General features: G+C 36.3%; 3 protein-coding genes across 4 annotated transcripts; all 3 read right to left on the bottom strand.

The window, feature by feature from the left end:
* Window positions 1–2,073: 2,073 nt before the first annotated feature.
* On the bottom strand, window positions 2,074–3,507 carry LOC111896418 (peroxidase N1). The gene is made up of 3 exons (XM_023892412.3): window positions 3,049–3,507; window positions 2,749–2,914; window positions 2,074–2,654 (listed from the first exon to the last, which is right to left on the bottom strand). Exons 1-3 carry the CDS (start codon window positions 3,445–3,447, stop codon window positions 2,236–2,238), a joined length of 984 nt encoding a protein of 327 aa, XP_023748180.1. The 5' UTR covers window positions 3,448–3,507; the 3' UTR covers window positions 2,074–2,235.
* A 1,317-nt stretch (window positions 3,508–4,824) lies between these two features.
* LOC111896398 (uncharacterized) lies at window positions 4,825–19,415 on the bottom strand. 2 transcript variants are annotated; one of them, XM_042898453.2, is made up of 6 exons: window positions 19,182–19,415; window positions 6,449–6,539; window positions 6,115–6,368; window positions 5,696–6,028; window positions 5,517–5,615; window positions 4,825–5,371 (listed from the first exon to the last, which is right to left on the bottom strand). In XM_042898453.2, the coding sequence occupies exons 2-6, from the start codon at window positions 6,537–6,539 to the stop codon at window positions 4,937–4,939; spliced, it is 1,212 nt and encodes a 403-aa protein (XP_042754387.2). In that variant the 5' UTR covers window positions 19,182–19,415; the 3' UTR covers window positions 4,825–4,936. The 2 variants fall into 2 exon arrangements, with proteins under 2 accessions (XP_042754387.2, XP_052623418.1); XM_052767458.1 differs by lacking the exon at window positions 19,182–19,415 and adding an exon at window positions 6,654–6,932.
* On the bottom strand, window positions 7,730–9,502 carry LOC111896397 (uncharacterized). The gene has a single exon (XM_052767809.1). It carries the CDS (start codon window positions 9,500–9,502, stop codon window positions 7,730–7,732), a length of 1,773 nt encoding a protein of 590 aa, XP_052623769.1.
* Window positions 19,416–19,513: the final 98 nt, after the last annotated feature.

The raw sequence follows: 19,513 nt of genomic DNA, 5'->3' as shown, positions 1-19,513 counted from the left end.
GACTTGATTTTTAAAGCAAAACACCCCTGAAGGAACGAGGATTGATATTTTATGGAAGAGTTTACCTTATTATTATAGGTTTTTAAGAAATAAAAAAATACTGGAGCATTTTAAAAAATAAATGAAATATTAATTTTGGTAATTTAACCAATAAGAGCATAATTAGTAAAATTTATTACAGACATGCCACCATTTTTTATCTGCGTTGCGGTTTAAACCTTTGCGTTAATGTTAAAGATGTAGAGAGGTTACCAGGGGCGGAACACAACCATATGAACCGAGGGGGCCGAAACTTGAACTTTTAAATAAAACTATATAGACAAAATTAACCTACACTTACTATTATTTTCATATTTATATAGAGTACATTTTTACAAACATTTTATTAATAATAGATCTTTTAAAATCTAAGTATTTTACTAGAGATATGAAATATAGTAACAAACAAATAAACAATAAAATTTTATAACTTCAAAATATTCTATCTAGTATGCGATTAGATCCTTAAAATATGATTTATTTTTTAAACTTCAACAGAAATATAAAGCTAGTGTAGAAAATTTGGTCTATTAACTTAAATTCAATAATCACTAAGTATGAATATTTTATAAAGTATTTTAATTCGTAATATATCTCAATCACATAAAAAATTATTTTTAATTATACTTCAACATAGAGACTATAACCCTATCCATACACAGTTACATTACTTGTTTCTATGTTCTATTGAGACTTATCATCATTATTATGAAGATATTCATATATATATATATATATATATATATATATATATATATATATATATATATATATATATATATATATAGTATACAAATAAGATTACCGAATGGGTTTGAGACTGTGAGTGACGAAGAAAAAAGAGATACGAAGGACGTGAGTGTGTACCTTGATTCCAACAAAGAGGAGAGCACGAACAACAAAGGCATAAGTCTTACCGATAATTCGCTCCGACGAGTCAGTGACGGAGAGAGCAAGAAGCCAATGGAAAGGAGACGAGGCGAGGAAAGAGCACCAAGACCGGTAAGTTGCATGGTGGAAGATTTCTGCTTTCAAATCGGGGAATATCTTGCCGGAATCTTCTGATTTTAGTCAGAATAAAAATGAGTTGCACATGGTGGCCAAGATAACATTTTAGGGCTTTATATTGTTTTGAAGATTTGAGTTGATAATTGTTTTTTTTTGGTATTTTGTAGAGTCCCCTTTGATTTTCAATGTTAATTTAGTTTTCGATTTGATAAGATTTCTTATTCCTAGTTAAATAGGTTTTATTTGATAAGATTATCATTTAAATCAATTTTCACTTTGCTAAAGTTTACAGTTATAGTCATACTTTTTCTACAATTAGATAATATAATTACTTGTAGAGAGTAGATACAAACCTTTGAGGGGCCGATTACTTTTAATTTTTAGATAATTAGAAGCACTGGTTCTATAACAATGGATACTAACTAGTTAAAAAAGCTGGGGGCCATGGCCCCCCTAAGCCCCTTCTATGTCCCCCCACTGTGAGGTTACTTAAAAAACATTCCATCATATTTACTTTGCAACGGACACTAACTAATCTGCAGCCAAGTAAACTATTTCAATAATACTTTTAGTAGTTTATTTGACATTTATGTTATGAAATATGGTGAAATGCCAAACATATTCTGTGGTGTAATGTAACCAACAATGCTACTAGTGATGTACGTATTGGGCCGTGGAGGTTGGCCACATAACTATTAGATGAAAAAAATCGGATCAGATGTAAAGCAGATTACAACTAAACCGACTGTATTCAGACCCATATTGGATCCGATCAGATTCATGGATGCTTTAAGTTATATTTTACGAATTAGATGAAATGTTAACAGTTATTTGAAATATAAAATCTGATAATAAATAATTTTTAATAAGCTAACTTAAATATAAAAAATGACAGTTTTTTATTTTTTTTTTTTATTTTTTTTATTTTTTATAATTAATAAATAACTACCTTATAATTTACATTATATAATCTATGGCATATGAAACATTGCCTTAGTATTAAAAGATTTATACTATATTTGAGACTCGCACAAGAAATTCCATCCAATTGTATTACAATTTATAATTTATAATAAGATAAGATGCATGATTAATGCACACGTAAACAATGGAAAAAACAAGATATTGACGGTATTATACCTATCAGCCATTATATATAAAGGATCAAACTAAAACCATCATTCATCATCAATTAAATGCGCTGCAAACCCTACGAATTTCTCCTTGAGTCCCAGTTTTCACCTCAATATTACCCATTCTCACCATTGACCTAGCGAACTCAACATTGAATGTCAATCCAACAAGTCCTCTAACTCCAAGAAACCTTTGCGCAAATGTTCGTGTTGTAGGGTTTCCCCATAGCACTTGATCAGATTCAAGTACTCCTCGCCCACTCCTCAAATTTCCAAAGTACGAAGTGTCAAATCTGTTTTCGCTGCCATTATCAAGAGCCACACGCGTTGAACCATCTCCTCCATTAGGGCACAGGTTTCGGAGTGTGGGAAGGAATGTTGTGTCAATAGACGGGTCGGGTCCATTGGTGTTGTTGAAGTTGTATAGCCTGTAGCTGAATAATGCACACGCCGCTGTCCCTAGCGTGTGTGCACCTAGAAAGAATAAAACTCAGAAACGCATCAGTTTATTTCCTTATTATTAAGCGTACAATGGTTAACTTCAACTATATTTTTGTTGTTTACTTACCAGAAAGAGTAACAAGATCTTGGGTGCTAAGACCTTTGTCAGAAAACTTCCTGATTTGGACATCAACGGGGTCATTGAAAGCAGGAAGATTTGCAGTGTCAGCTGCACGTGACACCAATCCATCTCTACGACCTAATGGCACTTGCCAACGCGCAATTCCCCCAGCCTGCGTAGCATTCAAAAAATAAAATAAGTACGAAGGATTAAGCTAGCTACGTAAATATAGTAATTAATATACGATTTCAACGTCGCACGTTGCTTAAATTCAAATAAATATTGAGTAAGCTAGTATTTAATTACCAGAAGCACAGAGTCACGAGCAGCGATAGCAAGAATATCAGCACAAGAGACCACACCAGGACAAGCGGTTTCAAGCTGAGTCTTCGCAGCATCGATGATCTCAAAGCCTCTTAATAGGGAATTGGGTGGAGCGGTTCTCTCACTACCAGAACCAGTAATAAGGACAGAGGCATCACAGCCATTAACAAAGCAATCGTGAAAAAACATTCTAACCAAACCGGGTGGGACTCCTGGGTTGGCCCGATTAGCAGCTGCAACAGCAGACTGCACGATGGTTTCAACTCTTGGGCATGAGGTCTGGTAGAAACCTACTCGGGTTTGGCCTAGTGCCAATGTGGTCAATGTTGCTAACATGATAACAAAGAAGAGGGGTGTTTTTTTACGTGAAAAGAACTCCATTAGTAGAATGATTTATGTGTTGTTTTAAGATAACTACTTGGATTGGTGTTTGTTGATGCGAGGGAGAAGGCATTTTATAGTGTTAGTGGAGGTGGAGGGTTTAGTGAAATTCAAAATTGCTGGAGGTGATAAAAGTAAACAAAGTCGGCCGTTTCAAAGCAAACAAAGGACAAAGTCAAACTTCCTCATGATAATGGATCCAGTACATAAATTTACCTAACCATGCAAATTAGACGTTAAAATGGCAGTTTAAAAGAATATTAAATAATACTCTTAGTGGGATATTAATCAACGCTTACATATATTACATCTCAATTATCCATAGGTTAATTAAAATAGATAATTATGAATTTGTTTGACTTTGATCGGTGCCTTACGTTTACTGGGATTGTCATTAAAATATTGAAAGAAGAAATAATTATATTTTGATTCTTTTTAGATTTAAAAAAGTGCCTGTCGCTTAAGTAAATTGTCAAATGAAAGGTACACTAAATTCACAAAATAATTTGGAGTTACGAATAGAATTTACCCATCAAATATTATCCCATCATCTAATTTAGTGGGTTTATGTACTTAGGGCTTCGCCTTGTCTCTTATCTCCATTTCACATATGATGTCTTGGTTCCAATTAGGGGTGAGCATAATAACCGAAAAACCGAACCATAACCAAATTAACCGATATAACCGAACCATGCATGCATTATAACCAAACCATTTTAAAAACTGTTGGTTCGGTCTTAAATTTTTGTTAACCGATAACTAACGGTTCAGTTATGGTTTTATAGGTTAACCGAACCATTATTAACCAAACCGTTAACTTTATATTTTAATATATAAAAATTATAGATTATACATAGAATAATATAGTCAAACATATTAAGACCCATTAAATTTTCAAAAAATAATTCATTAATCACTACAACAATCGGACCCTGTGCAGACGACGATTTTAGACCCTATGCCGACGACAAGTCGTCGGGATAGGGTATGGCGACGACAAGTCGTCGGCACAGGTGTGTTGGCATAGGTCTGTTAAGTCGTCGGCATAGATGTCGTCGGTATAGCCAACTCTGTGGCAACGACATGTCGTCGGCACAGATTTTGTCAACGACATTTTCGACGAAAAAAAATAATATTTTATTAAAATCCTATGGCGACGACCTATCGTCGGGATAGCTATGGCGACGACAAGTCGTCGGGACAAGTTGAGGCTATTACGACGCCTTGTCGTCGTTAAAGGGTTTTATCAGTTAATGGTTATGGACCTATAGCGACGACTAGTCGTCGGGATAGCTACTGTTTGTTTTTTTTAGCTTTATAGGTTTTGTACATTACCATTCCTGCATTTTTAACAAATCCAAAAAACATTGCAGCATATATCAATTGAAATACATTAACTAGGTACCATTGTTCAAATTCAAAACATCAAATTCAAGTTTAATATTACAATAAGTAGTTAACTAACATTGTTCATAATACTAAAAAAACATCAATCATCATTATCATAATCGTCTTCTCCTTCTTCTTCTTCTCCTTCTTCTTCTCCTTCTTCTTCTCCTTCTCCTTCTTCTTCCATCCTTTCGGCAAATTGTTGAGAGCTACTTGTTTGTGTGTTATAGTTGAATAGAAAGTTAGGAAATGGTGGTGGTTGGAAGTTCGGAATACAAGCCGCCAATGATGCATTATATTGTTGCAAATATTCTTGCATTTGTTGTGCATCGAATTGGGATTGAGATTGAGACGATTTGGAAGTGGAAGGCCGTTCATTTGGAATTAAACCAAAGTTGGCGGTTGGTCTCCTACCCACCCCGCGAGCATGTCCACGTCTCGTCCCAAGGGCACGTTCTAAACATTCTTCCTCGTTTACTTCTCCTCCTTCTCCAACCTCGTTTTGCATTTTCTCATATTCATTTTGAATTTTCTCCTAAAATAAAGAAAACAATTGACATACGTTAATTAAAACAAACAACTAAACTTAAACATTCAAAAAATAATAATATTCCTTAAACAGGAAACTATAATTAATAATAATATATTTAAACAACATATTCATTTCGTTTATCACTTACCCAGTCTTCTTTTGCTCGACTTGTACACCAACCCGAACCTTCTTTGTAGCGCATTTGTCTCCAACCCTCAATATGTTGCGGCTTGATTCCCATTTGTTCCTATAATAAGTGAAAAAACAATAAATGTATTTGTACAAATGTTAATAACAATTTTAAATAATACTAATGTATTTTATTACCTCTAAATAACGTCGTTGAGCATACGGTCTACATCCGTGAGCACTTGTGTGTGGAAGTTTCGACCTAGTAACTTTATTTTTTTTTTCCGACGTGCGTCTGTATTCCTCGGTCAAAAACAACAAATCAATCATATCGTTCCAAGCTTTGGCGGTCCAATCATCCGGTGGACGTCTTCTTGCCCTTTCCACATTACGATATCCACCAACTCTATCAAAATGTTTTTTCATCTGATACTTGCGCTCTCGATAAGCTCTTTGCATATCTGCTTGGATACCCGCTCGAAGGGGTTCCCACAAGTTTGTGCCCCGATACCTATCAATATCAAAATAAGTCTACAAAAGGAAAAACATATTTGATTAGTAAAAAAATATTTAATAAGTGTAAAATTCAATACATATAAAATGTATTATATATTTACCTCTAGCTCGGGATATAAATCAACTTTGTACTTGGCAGGAACACGACGCCAAGTATGATAATGCAACGGTACCTTTGATCCCACCAGATTTGAGATCAGTCTGACAAACAGTTGCCCGTTGTCCCCTATAACTCGATACGTCCGCCCGGAGATATCAATTAGCAATTCCAAAGGCTTACACTTGTTTTTTTCATACTCATCGTACAAATTTAAGTTTCTCCCTTTGCCACACACATTCACATTCTTCGCTTGCGCTATATTTACATATACAATTGGAAATTTAGAAATTTAAAACATTAATATATCTAATAATTAAAAATTTCATATAACTTACAAGATTGGCAATCCGATGGTACACCGCGTGCATTCCCGTGTGGAGGTCTATCCTCACCGTCTCCCCCGTGTCCCCTCGCGACTTCTGCCATCTGTTTAACAAATATTATAAACATTCAGAATATATAATAAAACTAGAAATAAGCAACATTTCAAAATTTAACAAATATTATAAGCAACCAGGAGATATAATAACAATAACATACCATCAATCAGATTCATCACTAGAACAATATACATGTACAACATCATCATCACTGTCATAGTTTTCATTATTTATTTCTTCATCTGAAAAGTACGTATCATCATCGTCATTTTCATCGTTAATGAAATCGTCATCGTTTATATTAGGATCAACATTCCTCCTAGCAACCACACTTGATTCACCAACTTCACCTAAAGTCGTCTGCATAGGTAAGGTGCCTAAGTCGACAACCAAGGTAAAATCAGTTGATTGAGTGTTGTTCATAACATCTATCTCATTCACAACACCGATACTATGCATGTAGTGTACGAATATGCACGCAACGGACCATATGCCAACGCCTTTAATTCGTCAGTACAGTCCGTAGGCACATCTTTTTGGAGACAATAAATATGTAAGGAAATATAAGATTATATGTTTAAGTAATAACTTAGTTTTACATTATAAATATATAACATACTTACCTTTTCTTTGAACCATGAAGGAAATTCCTTTTTGAAATCACTTTCAGGCAATTCTAATTTAAATTCACTGAATATGGGACAAAATAATTAGAATAGTTAAAACACTATCGAAAAGGTAGTTAATAGATTAGAAACTTACGATTTGTAGCTTCTCATCTCATCCTCATCGCAATTGTTTAGTACAAACCAATGCAATGATTTTTTGGCCTCGTTACAAAGTTCAGCGATTTTCTTAGCCGACATTGTTCGACATTGTGATGAGAAGACAGAAAATTGCCTTTTTGGAAGGCCGGGATCATCATTTCTGTCAGCACGGTTGAATTTAGTTTGCATACCCTCAAGATACATAGAGCAAAATGTCAAATCTTCGTCTGCAACGTAACCCTCTGCTATTGAACCTTCTGGTTTGGCTTTGTTTCTGACATAATTTTTAAGTTTTTTCATATATCTTTCAAAAGGATACATCCATCTCATGTGTACAGGCCCTCCAAGAATGGCTTCATCAGGTAAATGAAGAATAAGATGAATCATTATGTCGAAAAATGCTGGAGGATATATCAACTCAAGATTGCATAAGATCTTCACCACTTCTGTTCTGGCATTTCTCATGTCGTTAACATCCAATGACCGTGCACAAATTTTTTTTAAAGAATGTACATAGGTCAATGATTGTTCTTGAAACATTTGGTGGGAGACATGCTCGAACCCCTATAGGTAGCAATCGTTGCATGAGAATGTGATGATCGTGAGACTTCAGCCCAACCAAATTTGATTCGGTATCATTAACCTTCTTCTTAAAGTTTGATCCAAAACCATCAGGTAGTCTCACTCCTTTAATGAATTGACAGAAACGTTGTCGATCAATTGGTTTGAAAGAGTAAGAAGCATGTGGGAGTATTTCCTTCTTCTTGTTTTCTTCCTTGTTGTTTTTCTTCATCTTCTTGACTTTCTCTTTTGGCCATTGATCTGGTCTAATGCCCATATTTTTCAAGTCAATTCTTGCTTCTTTTTTGTCTTTGCTTTTATCATTCATCAGTGCAGTATTCAACACACTCTCATTCACATTCTTTGAAATATGCATAACATCGAAATTGTGTTTTAGATCGAGGGAAGACCAATACTCAAGCTCAAAGAAGATACTTCGTTTTGTCCAATTTAACTCTCTCTTTTTCCTTTCATCGTCGCGCTTTCTTTTTTTGCCCCCATAATCAGGATGTTTCCCTGGAATTCGATCAGAGAGACAATTTACTTGCTTTAATATAGTTGCATTACTGAATCTTCTAGGACGCGGTCTTGTCTCAGGTTGACCATCAAACAATAGACTCTCCCTCCAACTATGGTTTATATTCAAGAATCGTCTGTGACCAACGTAACACATCTTGTTGGTCACATAAATGGAAGATGTGTCTTCGTTACAAGTAGGGCATGCTAAATAACCTTGACCACTCCATCCAGATAGACTACTACGTGTTGGGAAATCATTGATAGTCCATAACAACATCGCACGCATATTAAATACAGTGTTGGTTGATGCATCTCTTATTTGGACTCCTTCAAACCACAACATTTTCAACTCATCCACCAAAGGCCTCAAGTAAACATCAATGTCCTTTGCGGGTGATCTAGAACCAGGAATTAGCAAAGTTAGCATGAAAAAAGACTCTTTCATACATATCCATGGTGGTGTATTGTAGGTAGTCAATATAACCGGCCAAATACTATAATTGTTATTAAAGTTGCCGAATGGATTAAAGCCATCAACAGCTAAACCTAGACGAACATTTCTAGGTTCTTTGGCAAACTCTGGATATCTCTTATCAAATTCTTGCCATGACTTCCCATCTACCGGATGATACATCATACCATTCGTTGATCTTCCAGTATTATGCCAAATCATATCTTTAGCTGTGAATCTGGAACTATACATCCGTCGAAGTCTTGGAGTCAAAGGAAAGTACCGCAACACTTTTTGTGGTACTCGCTTCCCCTTTGTGGTTGTGTCCACCCATCTACTCTCGTTACAAATCGGGCAATTCTGCATGGAAGCATTCTCCTTCCAAAACAAAGCACAGTCATATTTGCAAGCATGGATGGACTCATATCCTAACCCTATCTTTCTCAATTTTTTCTTAGCTTCATAGTGTGAAGTTGGAATCTTACTCTTCGGGAAAACAACTCCTAGCAACTCTAAAAGTTGGTCAAATGAACTATTTGTCCATTTATTGATCACTTTAATATGCAACAACTTTGCCAAAAAGTTTAAAGAAGACATCTCACAATCAGGGTGTAACTTGGTATTGAGTTGCTCAAATAAAGCATCAAATTCTGGGTCCATGCCTTGTCCTTCATCATTTGTATTTTCTTCATTTGTATTTTGTTCCGCCATAACTGTTGGAATAGTGTCTAAGGCTGCAACTATATTGGGCAAGTACTTGACCCGGTTGTGCATGGTCCTTTTGGGTTGCCTTCACCATAGCAACTTGATAGGATGATTTATTGAGAGAGAGTAAATATTATAATGAATAATATATTTGTTATTTGATTAATATAAGTCATAGAATTAATTAGAATTAATTTGATGACTTAAAGAGATTAATTAAATAAAGGGGTATAAACTGTCAATTGTTTGATAGTTAAGCTTTAGACTGTAAATCCATTGGGATATGCTTTGGACGAATTCTAAGGGTTTTAGGATAGCTAAAATCGTCCATATAGATATCTAAGGAATGGATTTGGATAGCCTTAAGAGAAGATTATCCAATTAGGGTTTAGGTTGTAACCCTTAAGGAGTCTACAAGTATAAATAGACCCTATGGCATGGGGAATTCGACACATCTCCTAAAGTAAGAGAACTCTGGTCGAAATTCCTCCCCTCTCCTCTCTCCCAAATCATCCTCCTTGCTTTGGTGTTTGTAAGCCATTAGAGGAGTGACATTTGTGACTCTAGAAGCTCCAAGACCTCAAGATCAACAAGGAACTCAAAGGTATGATTCTAGATCTGTTTCAATGTTGTAATTTAACCTAATTAGTAATTAGAAGTCTTGGATTCAAAGCATGTTTATTAGAAAGCCTAGATCCGAGCATTAGGGTTTTGCATGCGCACATAGGAAAGTTCTTATGGTTAAAACCCATCAGTGGTATCAGAGCCTGGTTTGGTTTTCTTTAAATTGTTGCTTGATTAACTGAAACAAACCTGCAAAATTCGATTTTTTGGTTTCTGAGTCACTGACTCGGCGAGTCCCAAGGTGGACTCGGCGAGTAGGCCTGACTCGGCGAGTCCCCTTGTGCACTCGGCGAGTCCAGGCGTCAGGAATGACCAGATTCGGGATTTCTTTGTGTTTATCTTATGGAAACTTACCTTAATCATAATAGATCAACCTAAATCCGATTTTATGATATATATGACTATTATCTTGATCTAGTAAAAGGTATTTATCAACTAATTAAAATTTTTAATTTCCTTATATGATAATTAATTAATTATTTTAATTATTTTGGTAATTATCTTTCAAAGAAATCTTGAATAAATCAAATATAGATAATTAGGATATTAATTGTTAATTGGAATTATTTGTTATTTGATCCTCCATGTTTTAAATGTTTAAAACTTGCCCTCATGTCTTGAAATTTACTTTTGTGATTAAAAGTTTTAATTTAGACAACTTAAATTTCAAACCCTAGATTTTAAAAGTTTTAAAATACAACCCTGTACTAATATGATATTACTAGAATAATATATATATGTATAACTAAATGTTAGTCTTACCGTTAGTAGGCCTCATTCACAAAGCCAATCTATAAGGTGGGTATAAGGTTGCGGCCTATAAAATGGCGCTTAATGGGTGTACACTCACACCCACCGCTTGCTTGATCGGTGGAGGGTTGTTAGCCGAACGGGTAGGATAGGGCAACCTCATCCTCTCATTAAAAGTATAATAAGAAATACAAAGTAACTACACATATTTTAAAATTTCCCAATCTTAGTTACTTTAGGAAAAGTGAATTGATGCAATCCCATGAAATTACACTTTGCACCTTGCTAAGATGTTAGTGGAGCGTGTGTGGTTTACCGGCACACTAATTGGTTCTAAGCGAAGGTGGCAAAGGGTGATTCATTGTTTATCATAGTTCGATGGAGCGTGTGTGGTTTACCGGCACATCGAATAGGTGATCGTTACAATGAAGGCACCATGTGAATTTGCATGGTAATTCACACCCGCTTTGTGATCCTCGGCATCCCAGTCACAAACGAGAGGGGCATATCAAGATTTAAACATGCCATTGAATAGTTTCAATGAATCTCATCCGAACCTAGGAATTCTCAAAAACACTTAGGACTAATAGTTTAAGTTTTTGTGATGGAGAATTAGTGAATCGTCATTCACTTACCTTCAATTTATTTGCATGTTAGATTACGACATCCCTTTTCTAATATGTAAATGTTATTGTTGGATCCTAGCCCTAATTTTCTTATTGGGTGATAATTAGGGATTCTTATTCTAATCTATCTTTGTCCTTTTTCTAATGGTAGATGTCGAACGCAAACAACGCTGCTGCTAGTTCTTTCACGTTGATGAGCCTTTGCCAAAAGGTCACCTTCGATGGAACGAACTTTAGCGAATGGATAAGATACATTCGCACCATTGCTCGCTATGAGGACAAGGAGTATGTCCTTGATGAGAAGCTCGAGAAAATCAACACCGAAATCGCTACTCCAGCCGAAATCACCGCCTTTGAAACTCATGAGCGAGATGCAACGAATGTACATTGCATCATGATCGCCACCATGAACTCCGAATTCCAAAAGTCCTACGAGGACATGTACCCGTACGAGATGCACCAAGACTTATTGGAGAGGTACCACCAAAACGCGAGACAAGAAAGGTATGGGATTTTCACTAACATGATTTCCGCAAAGATAGGTCATGGAGAATCTCTTACCGTGCACTTGCAAAAGATGCAAAGGTATGTCGACCGCCTTCGTAAGTCAAATGTTGACTTTGGTGAGGACTTGGCGATCGACATGGTGCTTCACTCTTTGCCTCCGATGTACAATCAATTTAGGATGACCTACCACATGAACAAAGAAGAGGTCACCCTAAGCGAGCTCTAAGGTCTCTTGAGGGTTGCTGAGAGCAACTTCAAAGACAAGTCTGTTGTACCTACTCCCAATCCGCCCGCTGCTCCTGTCTTGGCTATTGGACAAGGGAAGGGAAAGAAGAGGAAAGCTTCATCGAAGAACTATCGCAAGGTGAAAGCCCGAGATGGTGCCTCTTCTAGTGGGACCAAAGTTGATCCCGCTAAGCCCTGCTCTAACCCGAAGGAGGCAGAGTGCCACCACTGCCACAAGATAGGACATTGGAAGAGAAGCTGCCCGGATTACCTGCAAGCAATCAAAGAAGGAAAGATCAAGCCATCTTTCGCAGGTATATACACAATCAAATCTAACGATTCTAATCATGCTATTTCTTGGGTTCTTGATACCGGTTGTGGTTATCACATTTGTTCTAATGTGCAGGGACTAAGAAGAAGTAGGGATGTGGAGCAAGGAAGAATAAATCTAATCATGGGGAACAGAAGATCGTCGCCTGTGACCAAGATTGGAGTGTATTCTTTAGTGCTTAGGAATAGTTTGGTTTTAGATTTGAACAATTGTTGCTATTCGCCAGAAATGGCTAGAAACATCATTTCATTTCATGGTTTATATAGACAAGGATTTAGATTTTCTTTTAATAATGAGAATGGTTCTATTTTAGCTTATCTAAATGGTGTCTTTTACTTTGAAGCTATACCATGTAATGGAATATATGAAACCGTTATGATTGTTGATAACTTAGGAAATGATGTTTTGAATATTGATTCTTCCACTAGTATGGATAAAGCATCCTTGTGGCATTGTCGTCTTGGACATGTCAACAAGAAACGCATAGCCCAACTCCAAAAGGATGGAGTGTTGGAGTCATTCGACCTTAGGGAAGATGACACATGCGAGTCTTGTTTTTTTGGAAAGATGACTAAGTCACCCTTCACGAGTACATGTGAAAGGGGCGAGGGTCTATTGGACCTAATACATACCGATGTATGTGGACCGTTTAGATCAACCACGAAGGGTGGGAACCGCTTCTATGTGACTTTTACCGATGACTATAGTAGATATGGGTATATCTACTTAATCAAGCAAAACTCAGACACCTTTGAAAAGTTCAAAGAGTTCAAGAATGAAGTGGAGAATCAATTGGGCAGGAAATCAAGATGCTTCGATCCGATCGAGGAGGAGAGTACCTAAGTCTTGAATTCCACGATTATCTCAAGGAGTGTGGAATAGTTTCACAATTGACGCCTCCTAGGACACCGCAGTTAAATGGTGTGGCAGAAAGGCGTAATCGAACCTTATTGGATATGGTTCGCTCTATGATGAGTCGTGCTTCGCTACCAATCTCTTTTTGGGGGTATGCCTTAGAGACTGCCGCCCATATCCTTAACCGAGTCCCTACTAAGAAGGTTGCCAAAACACCTCACGAGATGTGGACAGGGAAAGCTCCCTCGTTGGCACATATTAAGGTTTGGGGTTGCAAGGTTTTCGTAAGACGAGATACTCACGACAAGCTTGAACCTCGATGTGAGCGATGTATTTCATCGGCTACCCGCAGACATCCTTTGGATATCTCTTCTATAGACCGAAGGACAATGTTGTCTTCGTTGCGAGGAGAGGAGTTTTCCGAGAGCGAGAACTCATAAGCCAAGAAGACAGTGGGAGGCAAATCGAACTTGAAGTGATTCAAGAATCGATAGATGAAGGAACCTCTACCGCTGGCATTCAATCCGAGGAGGAAACTCCGGTTGAACCGATTGACGAATCCATACCTCTTAGACTTTCCGATAGAGTTAGAGTTCATCCCCAGTTTTATGGCTTTCATATTACTACCGAAGGGGACACGTATATTAGTGATGGTACACTAGTAAATCTTGATGAACCTAATAGCTATAAGGAAGCCATGGCAGGCCCGGAGTCTGTAAAGTGGAAAGAGGCAATGGATAGCGAGATCCAATCCATGTATGATAACCAAGTTTGGAATTTGGTTGATTATGTGCCCGGACGTAAGACCGTTGGGTGCAAATGGATCTTCAAGAAGAAGACCGACGTGGATGGGAACGTACACACATATAAAGCGCGATTGGTCGCGAAGGGCTTTACTCAAACTCTTGGAGTTGACTATGATGAGACCTTCTCACCAGTTGCGAAGATTAAATCTATTAGAGTGATGCTAGCAATTGCCGCATTTCATGATTATGAGATTTGGCAAATGGATGTCAAGACCGCTTTCCTTAACGAAAAGTTGGCTGAGGATGTTTACATGGCTCAGCCAGAGGGGTTTGTGGATCCGAAGCATCCGGATAGAGTGTGTAAGCTTGAGAAGTCCATTTATGGACTTAAGCAAGCGTCTCGCAGATGGAATCTTTGCTTCTATGAGAAAGTCAAAGAGTTTGGATTTGTACGAAGCGAAGACGAATCTTGTGTATATGTCAAAGCCAGTGGGAGTATAGTAAGCTTCCTCGTTCTATATGTCGATGACATATTACTCATAGGAAACGACATCCCGACTCTGCAGGAGGTTAAGTCCTGGCTCGGGAAGTGCTTCGCTATGAAGGACCTCGGAGAGGCTTCTTACATTTTGGGAATAAGGATAGTAAGAGAGAGAAGTAAGAGACTAATTGGACTTAGTCAAAATACTTACTTAGAGAAGGTACTAAAACGTTTTAGTATGGAAAACTCAAAGAAGGGAGAACTACCGATACAAAGTAATGCCAAATTGAGTAAGACTCAAAGTCCGAGTACCGAAGCTGAGATAGCGGAAATGAGTCGAGTACCATACGCTTCCGCAGTTGGCTCAATCATGTACGCTATGACTTGTACTCGCCCTAATGTAGCCTTCACTTTGAGCATGGTTAGCAGATATCAAGGGAATCCTGGCAAAGCACATTGGATTGCGGTGAAAAACAGCCTCAAGTAGCTTCGGAGGACGAAGGAATGGTTCTTAGTCCTCGGAGGGAGTGATGACTTGAAGGTGCGAGGGTATAGTGACGCCAGTTTTCAGACCGATAGGGACAACTACCGTTCGCAGTCGGGCTGGGTCTTTACCCTAAATGGAGGAGTAGTGACATGGAAGAGTTCCAAGCAGGAAACCGTAGCTGATTCAACGTGCGAATCAGAGTACATTGCAGCGAGCGAAGCGTCGAAGGAGGCAATATGGCTAAAGAACTTCATCGGTGATCTTGGAGTTGTACCTGCCATAAAGGAGCCAATGGAGATTTTCTGTGATAACGAAGGTGCGGTTGCCTTGACCAAGGAACCGAGGGATCATGGTAGATCAAGACATATCGACAGAAAATATCACTTCATTAGACATCGTGTAGAAGAAGGACAACTCGTAGTGAAGAGGATATCATCAGAAGATAACCCTGCAGATCCGCTTACGAAGGGACTGAGTAGGGTTAAGCACTTGCAACATGCTAGGAGTATTGGGCTGAAGGATGATATTAGCATAGGTTAGATAGTATTAGAAACGTGTAATAGATAAATGTAATTGACATTTGATGATTAAATAAAGGAGTTTTATTTATGAGTAATGTTACTATCTTATGTTAATTATTTAGCTATTGTTTCACTTTGCATGTTTTGACTTCCAGAATAATTGAGTTTGTTAGGAATAATCGAATTATTCAAATGGTCCACAATCGTTCATATATTGGGAGTAGATATGAATGAAGATTGTCATGAATTGGTGTGTAGAATGTCTAAATGGTGTTAGACATAGCAAAGGATTGATGCAACATTCATGAGTGCTTATGAACTAGTTTTGAGCATTGGAATAAACCCGCGCTTGCTGGAATCACCTTATGGAATATGATATAAAAGGTGATCGCAAGACGATAATATCATATAGTCTTAAAACCTAGATATATGGTTTATTATTTGTTAATTGATTGTACATTGATAATACGAAAACGCATCAGTAACTTGGTGTTATAAAACGTATTGTTGTGTATAGTTGGTTAATGAATAAGTAAATGCATATAAGTCGAAGTTTATCTGTAACCTTTATCTAAGAAGGTAAAAGTGATATCTCGGTCGCTCGATGATTTGATTTGACTTATGTGCCGGGCCCGGTCAGAACTGAATTGATGTGCTCGATTAAGTTCTATGTCAAATAAATCAGAGATCGAGAAACCTAAATGCTTGACTGACCATTCCATAGGATTGTCAGCATGATATCTAACAGAGGACTGTACGTTCCCTTATCTAAAGGACAAGATTGATTAGATCAGAGTTGACAGCGTCTTTGAGAGCTACGATTGCAAACCGAATTGTACTTGTATAGTTACTAGACTTATCCAAGTGGGAGACTGTTGGAATAGTGTCTAAGGCTGCAACTATATTGGGCAAGTACTTGACCCGGTTGTGCATGGTCCTTTTGGGTTGCCTTCACCATAGCAACTTGATAGGATGATTTATTGAGAGAGAGTAAATATTATAATGAATAATATATTTGTTATTTGATTAATATAAGTCATAGAATTAATTAGAATTAATTTGGTGACTTAAAGAGATTAATTAAATAAAGGGGTATAAACTGTCAATTGTTTGATAGTTAAGCTTTAGACTGTAAATCCATTGGGATATGCTTTGGACGAATTCTAAGGGTTTTAGGATAGCTAAAATCGTCCATATAGATATCTAAGGAATGGATTTGGATAGCCTTAAGAGAAGATTATCCAATTAGGGTTTAGGTTGTAACCCTTAAGGAGTCTACAAGTATAAATAGACCCTATGGCATGGGGAATTCGACACATCTCCTAAAGTAAGAGAACTCTGGTCGAAATTCCTCCCCTCTCCTCTCTCCCAAATCATCCTCCTTGCTTTGGTGTTTGTAAGCCATTAGAGGAGTGACATTTGTGACTCTAGAAGCTCCAAGACCTCAAGATCAACAAGGAACTCAAAGGTATGATTCTAGATCTGTTTCAATGTTGTAATTTAACCTAATTAGTAATTAGAAGTCTTGGATTCAAAGCATGTTTATTAGAAAGCCTAGATCCAAGCATTAGGGTTTTGCATGCGCACATAGGAAAGTTCTTATGGTTAAAACCCATCAATAACATCATCAATTACATCAAACATTTCATTATTTGTTGGAATGTTTATTGGAGTCGAATTGTAGCCCAAATCCGAAACAGAATGCTTCTCACCGTGATAAATCCATATAGTATACGATTTTAGAAACCCACGGTCATGTATATGGGCATAAACCGTACTCAACAGCTGTCGATACATATTCACACACCTTACGCATGGACAATGCACTTTGTCTTCAGAGTCAACATGTTTCCTAGCAATCTCCATAAAGTTTTTAAGACCTTCCAAGAATTTTGAGGACGTTCGGTGTTCCCGAATCCAACTCTTATCGATCGTCATTACTGTTTAATTATAAAAAATTAGATTGTATACATAGTTACAATAAATGTACTTTTATTAGTTTAAATACTTATGTATTTTGTTTACTCTCAATAAACATACTTTTATTAGTTTAAATATTTTTATATTTTCTTTTTATGTTGCTGTTAGTAACGTTTGTTGATGTGTGATCAAAACAAAATTTATAATATAAAATATGTTTATTATATAAAAAAACTTTATATGTTGACTTTTCTGTTTTGGAAAAAAAATCAAATTTTTACTTATTTTTTGTTATTTCAGCCTAAAACCGGTTACCAACGGTTAAACTAGGTGTATTCCACAAAAACCCTACATTTTATAGATTCATGTTTTTCATTATTTATAAATATTTAACTAGGAGTACTAAACTTAAATTGGGTTACCATGAGGGTTAAGATATAACATGTTGTTAAAGATAAATTTTAGAGTTATGAATTTGTTTATGAATTTTGGGTCGGTTGAGGCTATTGAATATCTTTTACCATATTGGATTCAATCATGAATATCTTTTTGTGAGTGTTTTTTATATATTCACTATAGAATAAATTAATATGATTTATATTGGAATAATATTCATTATTCGAGTACGTTTGATGTATATACTATATTATGTTTTTTACAAATTAATATTTGATGATATTGTTAAATTGTGTTATTAGTTGGACTTTACACAAGAATTTATGGATGAAAATCATAAAGACTATACTTGTATAAACTATACTATTAAATTGGATTTCGAGTTTGTTTTGTGGTTAATTTTTTATGGTTATTAAAAAATAAAAGTGAATTGTAAAAATAAGTAAGGTTGAAGGACTAAAATGATAAGAAAGCAATTTTAATTAAGGGCGATATACATAAATTTCAGATTTCTCTTTATATGTACACAACAACAAACACAAGATCTGTTGATGGGTTGCCATAAAAATAAAACCTTTAAATAGACAAATCATTAAGAAATATAATAGTAGTAAAGTAAGATGGAAAACAATGACGATTATGCCCCTAAACAAAAAATAACAATTATGGACCTATTAAAAAAATGACGATTATGCCCCTGGAATGTTACCATATAATTGAATTAAAAAGAATATTTGGCCTATGGAGCAAAACATGTCACAATGACGAAAATTTCAAAAACAATAAAACTTTCACACGTATTATAGCAGTGTACTTTGAAAGTATATTGCTATGATTGGAAGTTCATGTAACAGGAACTTTAACAGGAAACCTTGTTGATAGTCAGAGTTTATTCTTGTTTTAGTATTTATAAATTGACCATTATGCAAATTTATAAATTGCAAACCAAACAAAAAAAAATTGAATAAAAACTCTATAGCAACCATCAAACAACCCGAACATATAACAAACAATACAATTAGAAAAAAACAACAAACAACAACACAATCACGTATATATACAACACAATCACACACACACACACACACACACACACACACACACATATATATATATATATATATATATATATATATATATATATATAAACAAACAACAAACAATTTCAACACAATTCAACTTCAATTTCAAAAAAAATTAGAAAAAAAAAACTAACCTTTTGGAATTAAACCGATGTTCTGCTTTTTTTGCTAGTCAAAGAAGCAAGGTGGTGGCTGGTGGTGATTTCCGACGGCAACACTAGGTGGTGGAAGGTGAGGCAGTCAATAGATAGGTGGAGCTTCACCACCGGTTGCTACACACAAAAAAACCCCAAATTAGGGGTAAAAATCAATATCAAACAACAATAACAAACAAATTAAGGGTAGAAATGACATTGGATTCAACAAATCATCGGAAATTGAAGCTGGGAACTCGATTTCGTCGCTTGGGAGGAGAAAGTGCAGAAAACAATCGCTGCGTGCAAATGAAAGAAAGCTGCGTATCTGT

The sequence above is a fragment of the Lactuca sativa genome, chromosome 9, assembly GCF_002870075.4.
Source record: "Lactuca sativa cultivar Salinas chromosome 9, Lsat_Salinas_v11, whole genome shotgun sequence".
Taxonomy (NCBI): Eukaryota; Viridiplantae; Streptophyta; class Magnoliopsida; order Asterales; family Asteraceae; genus Lactuca; species Lactuca sativa.
This window is presented reverse-complemented; position numbering and strand designations above follow the sequence as displayed.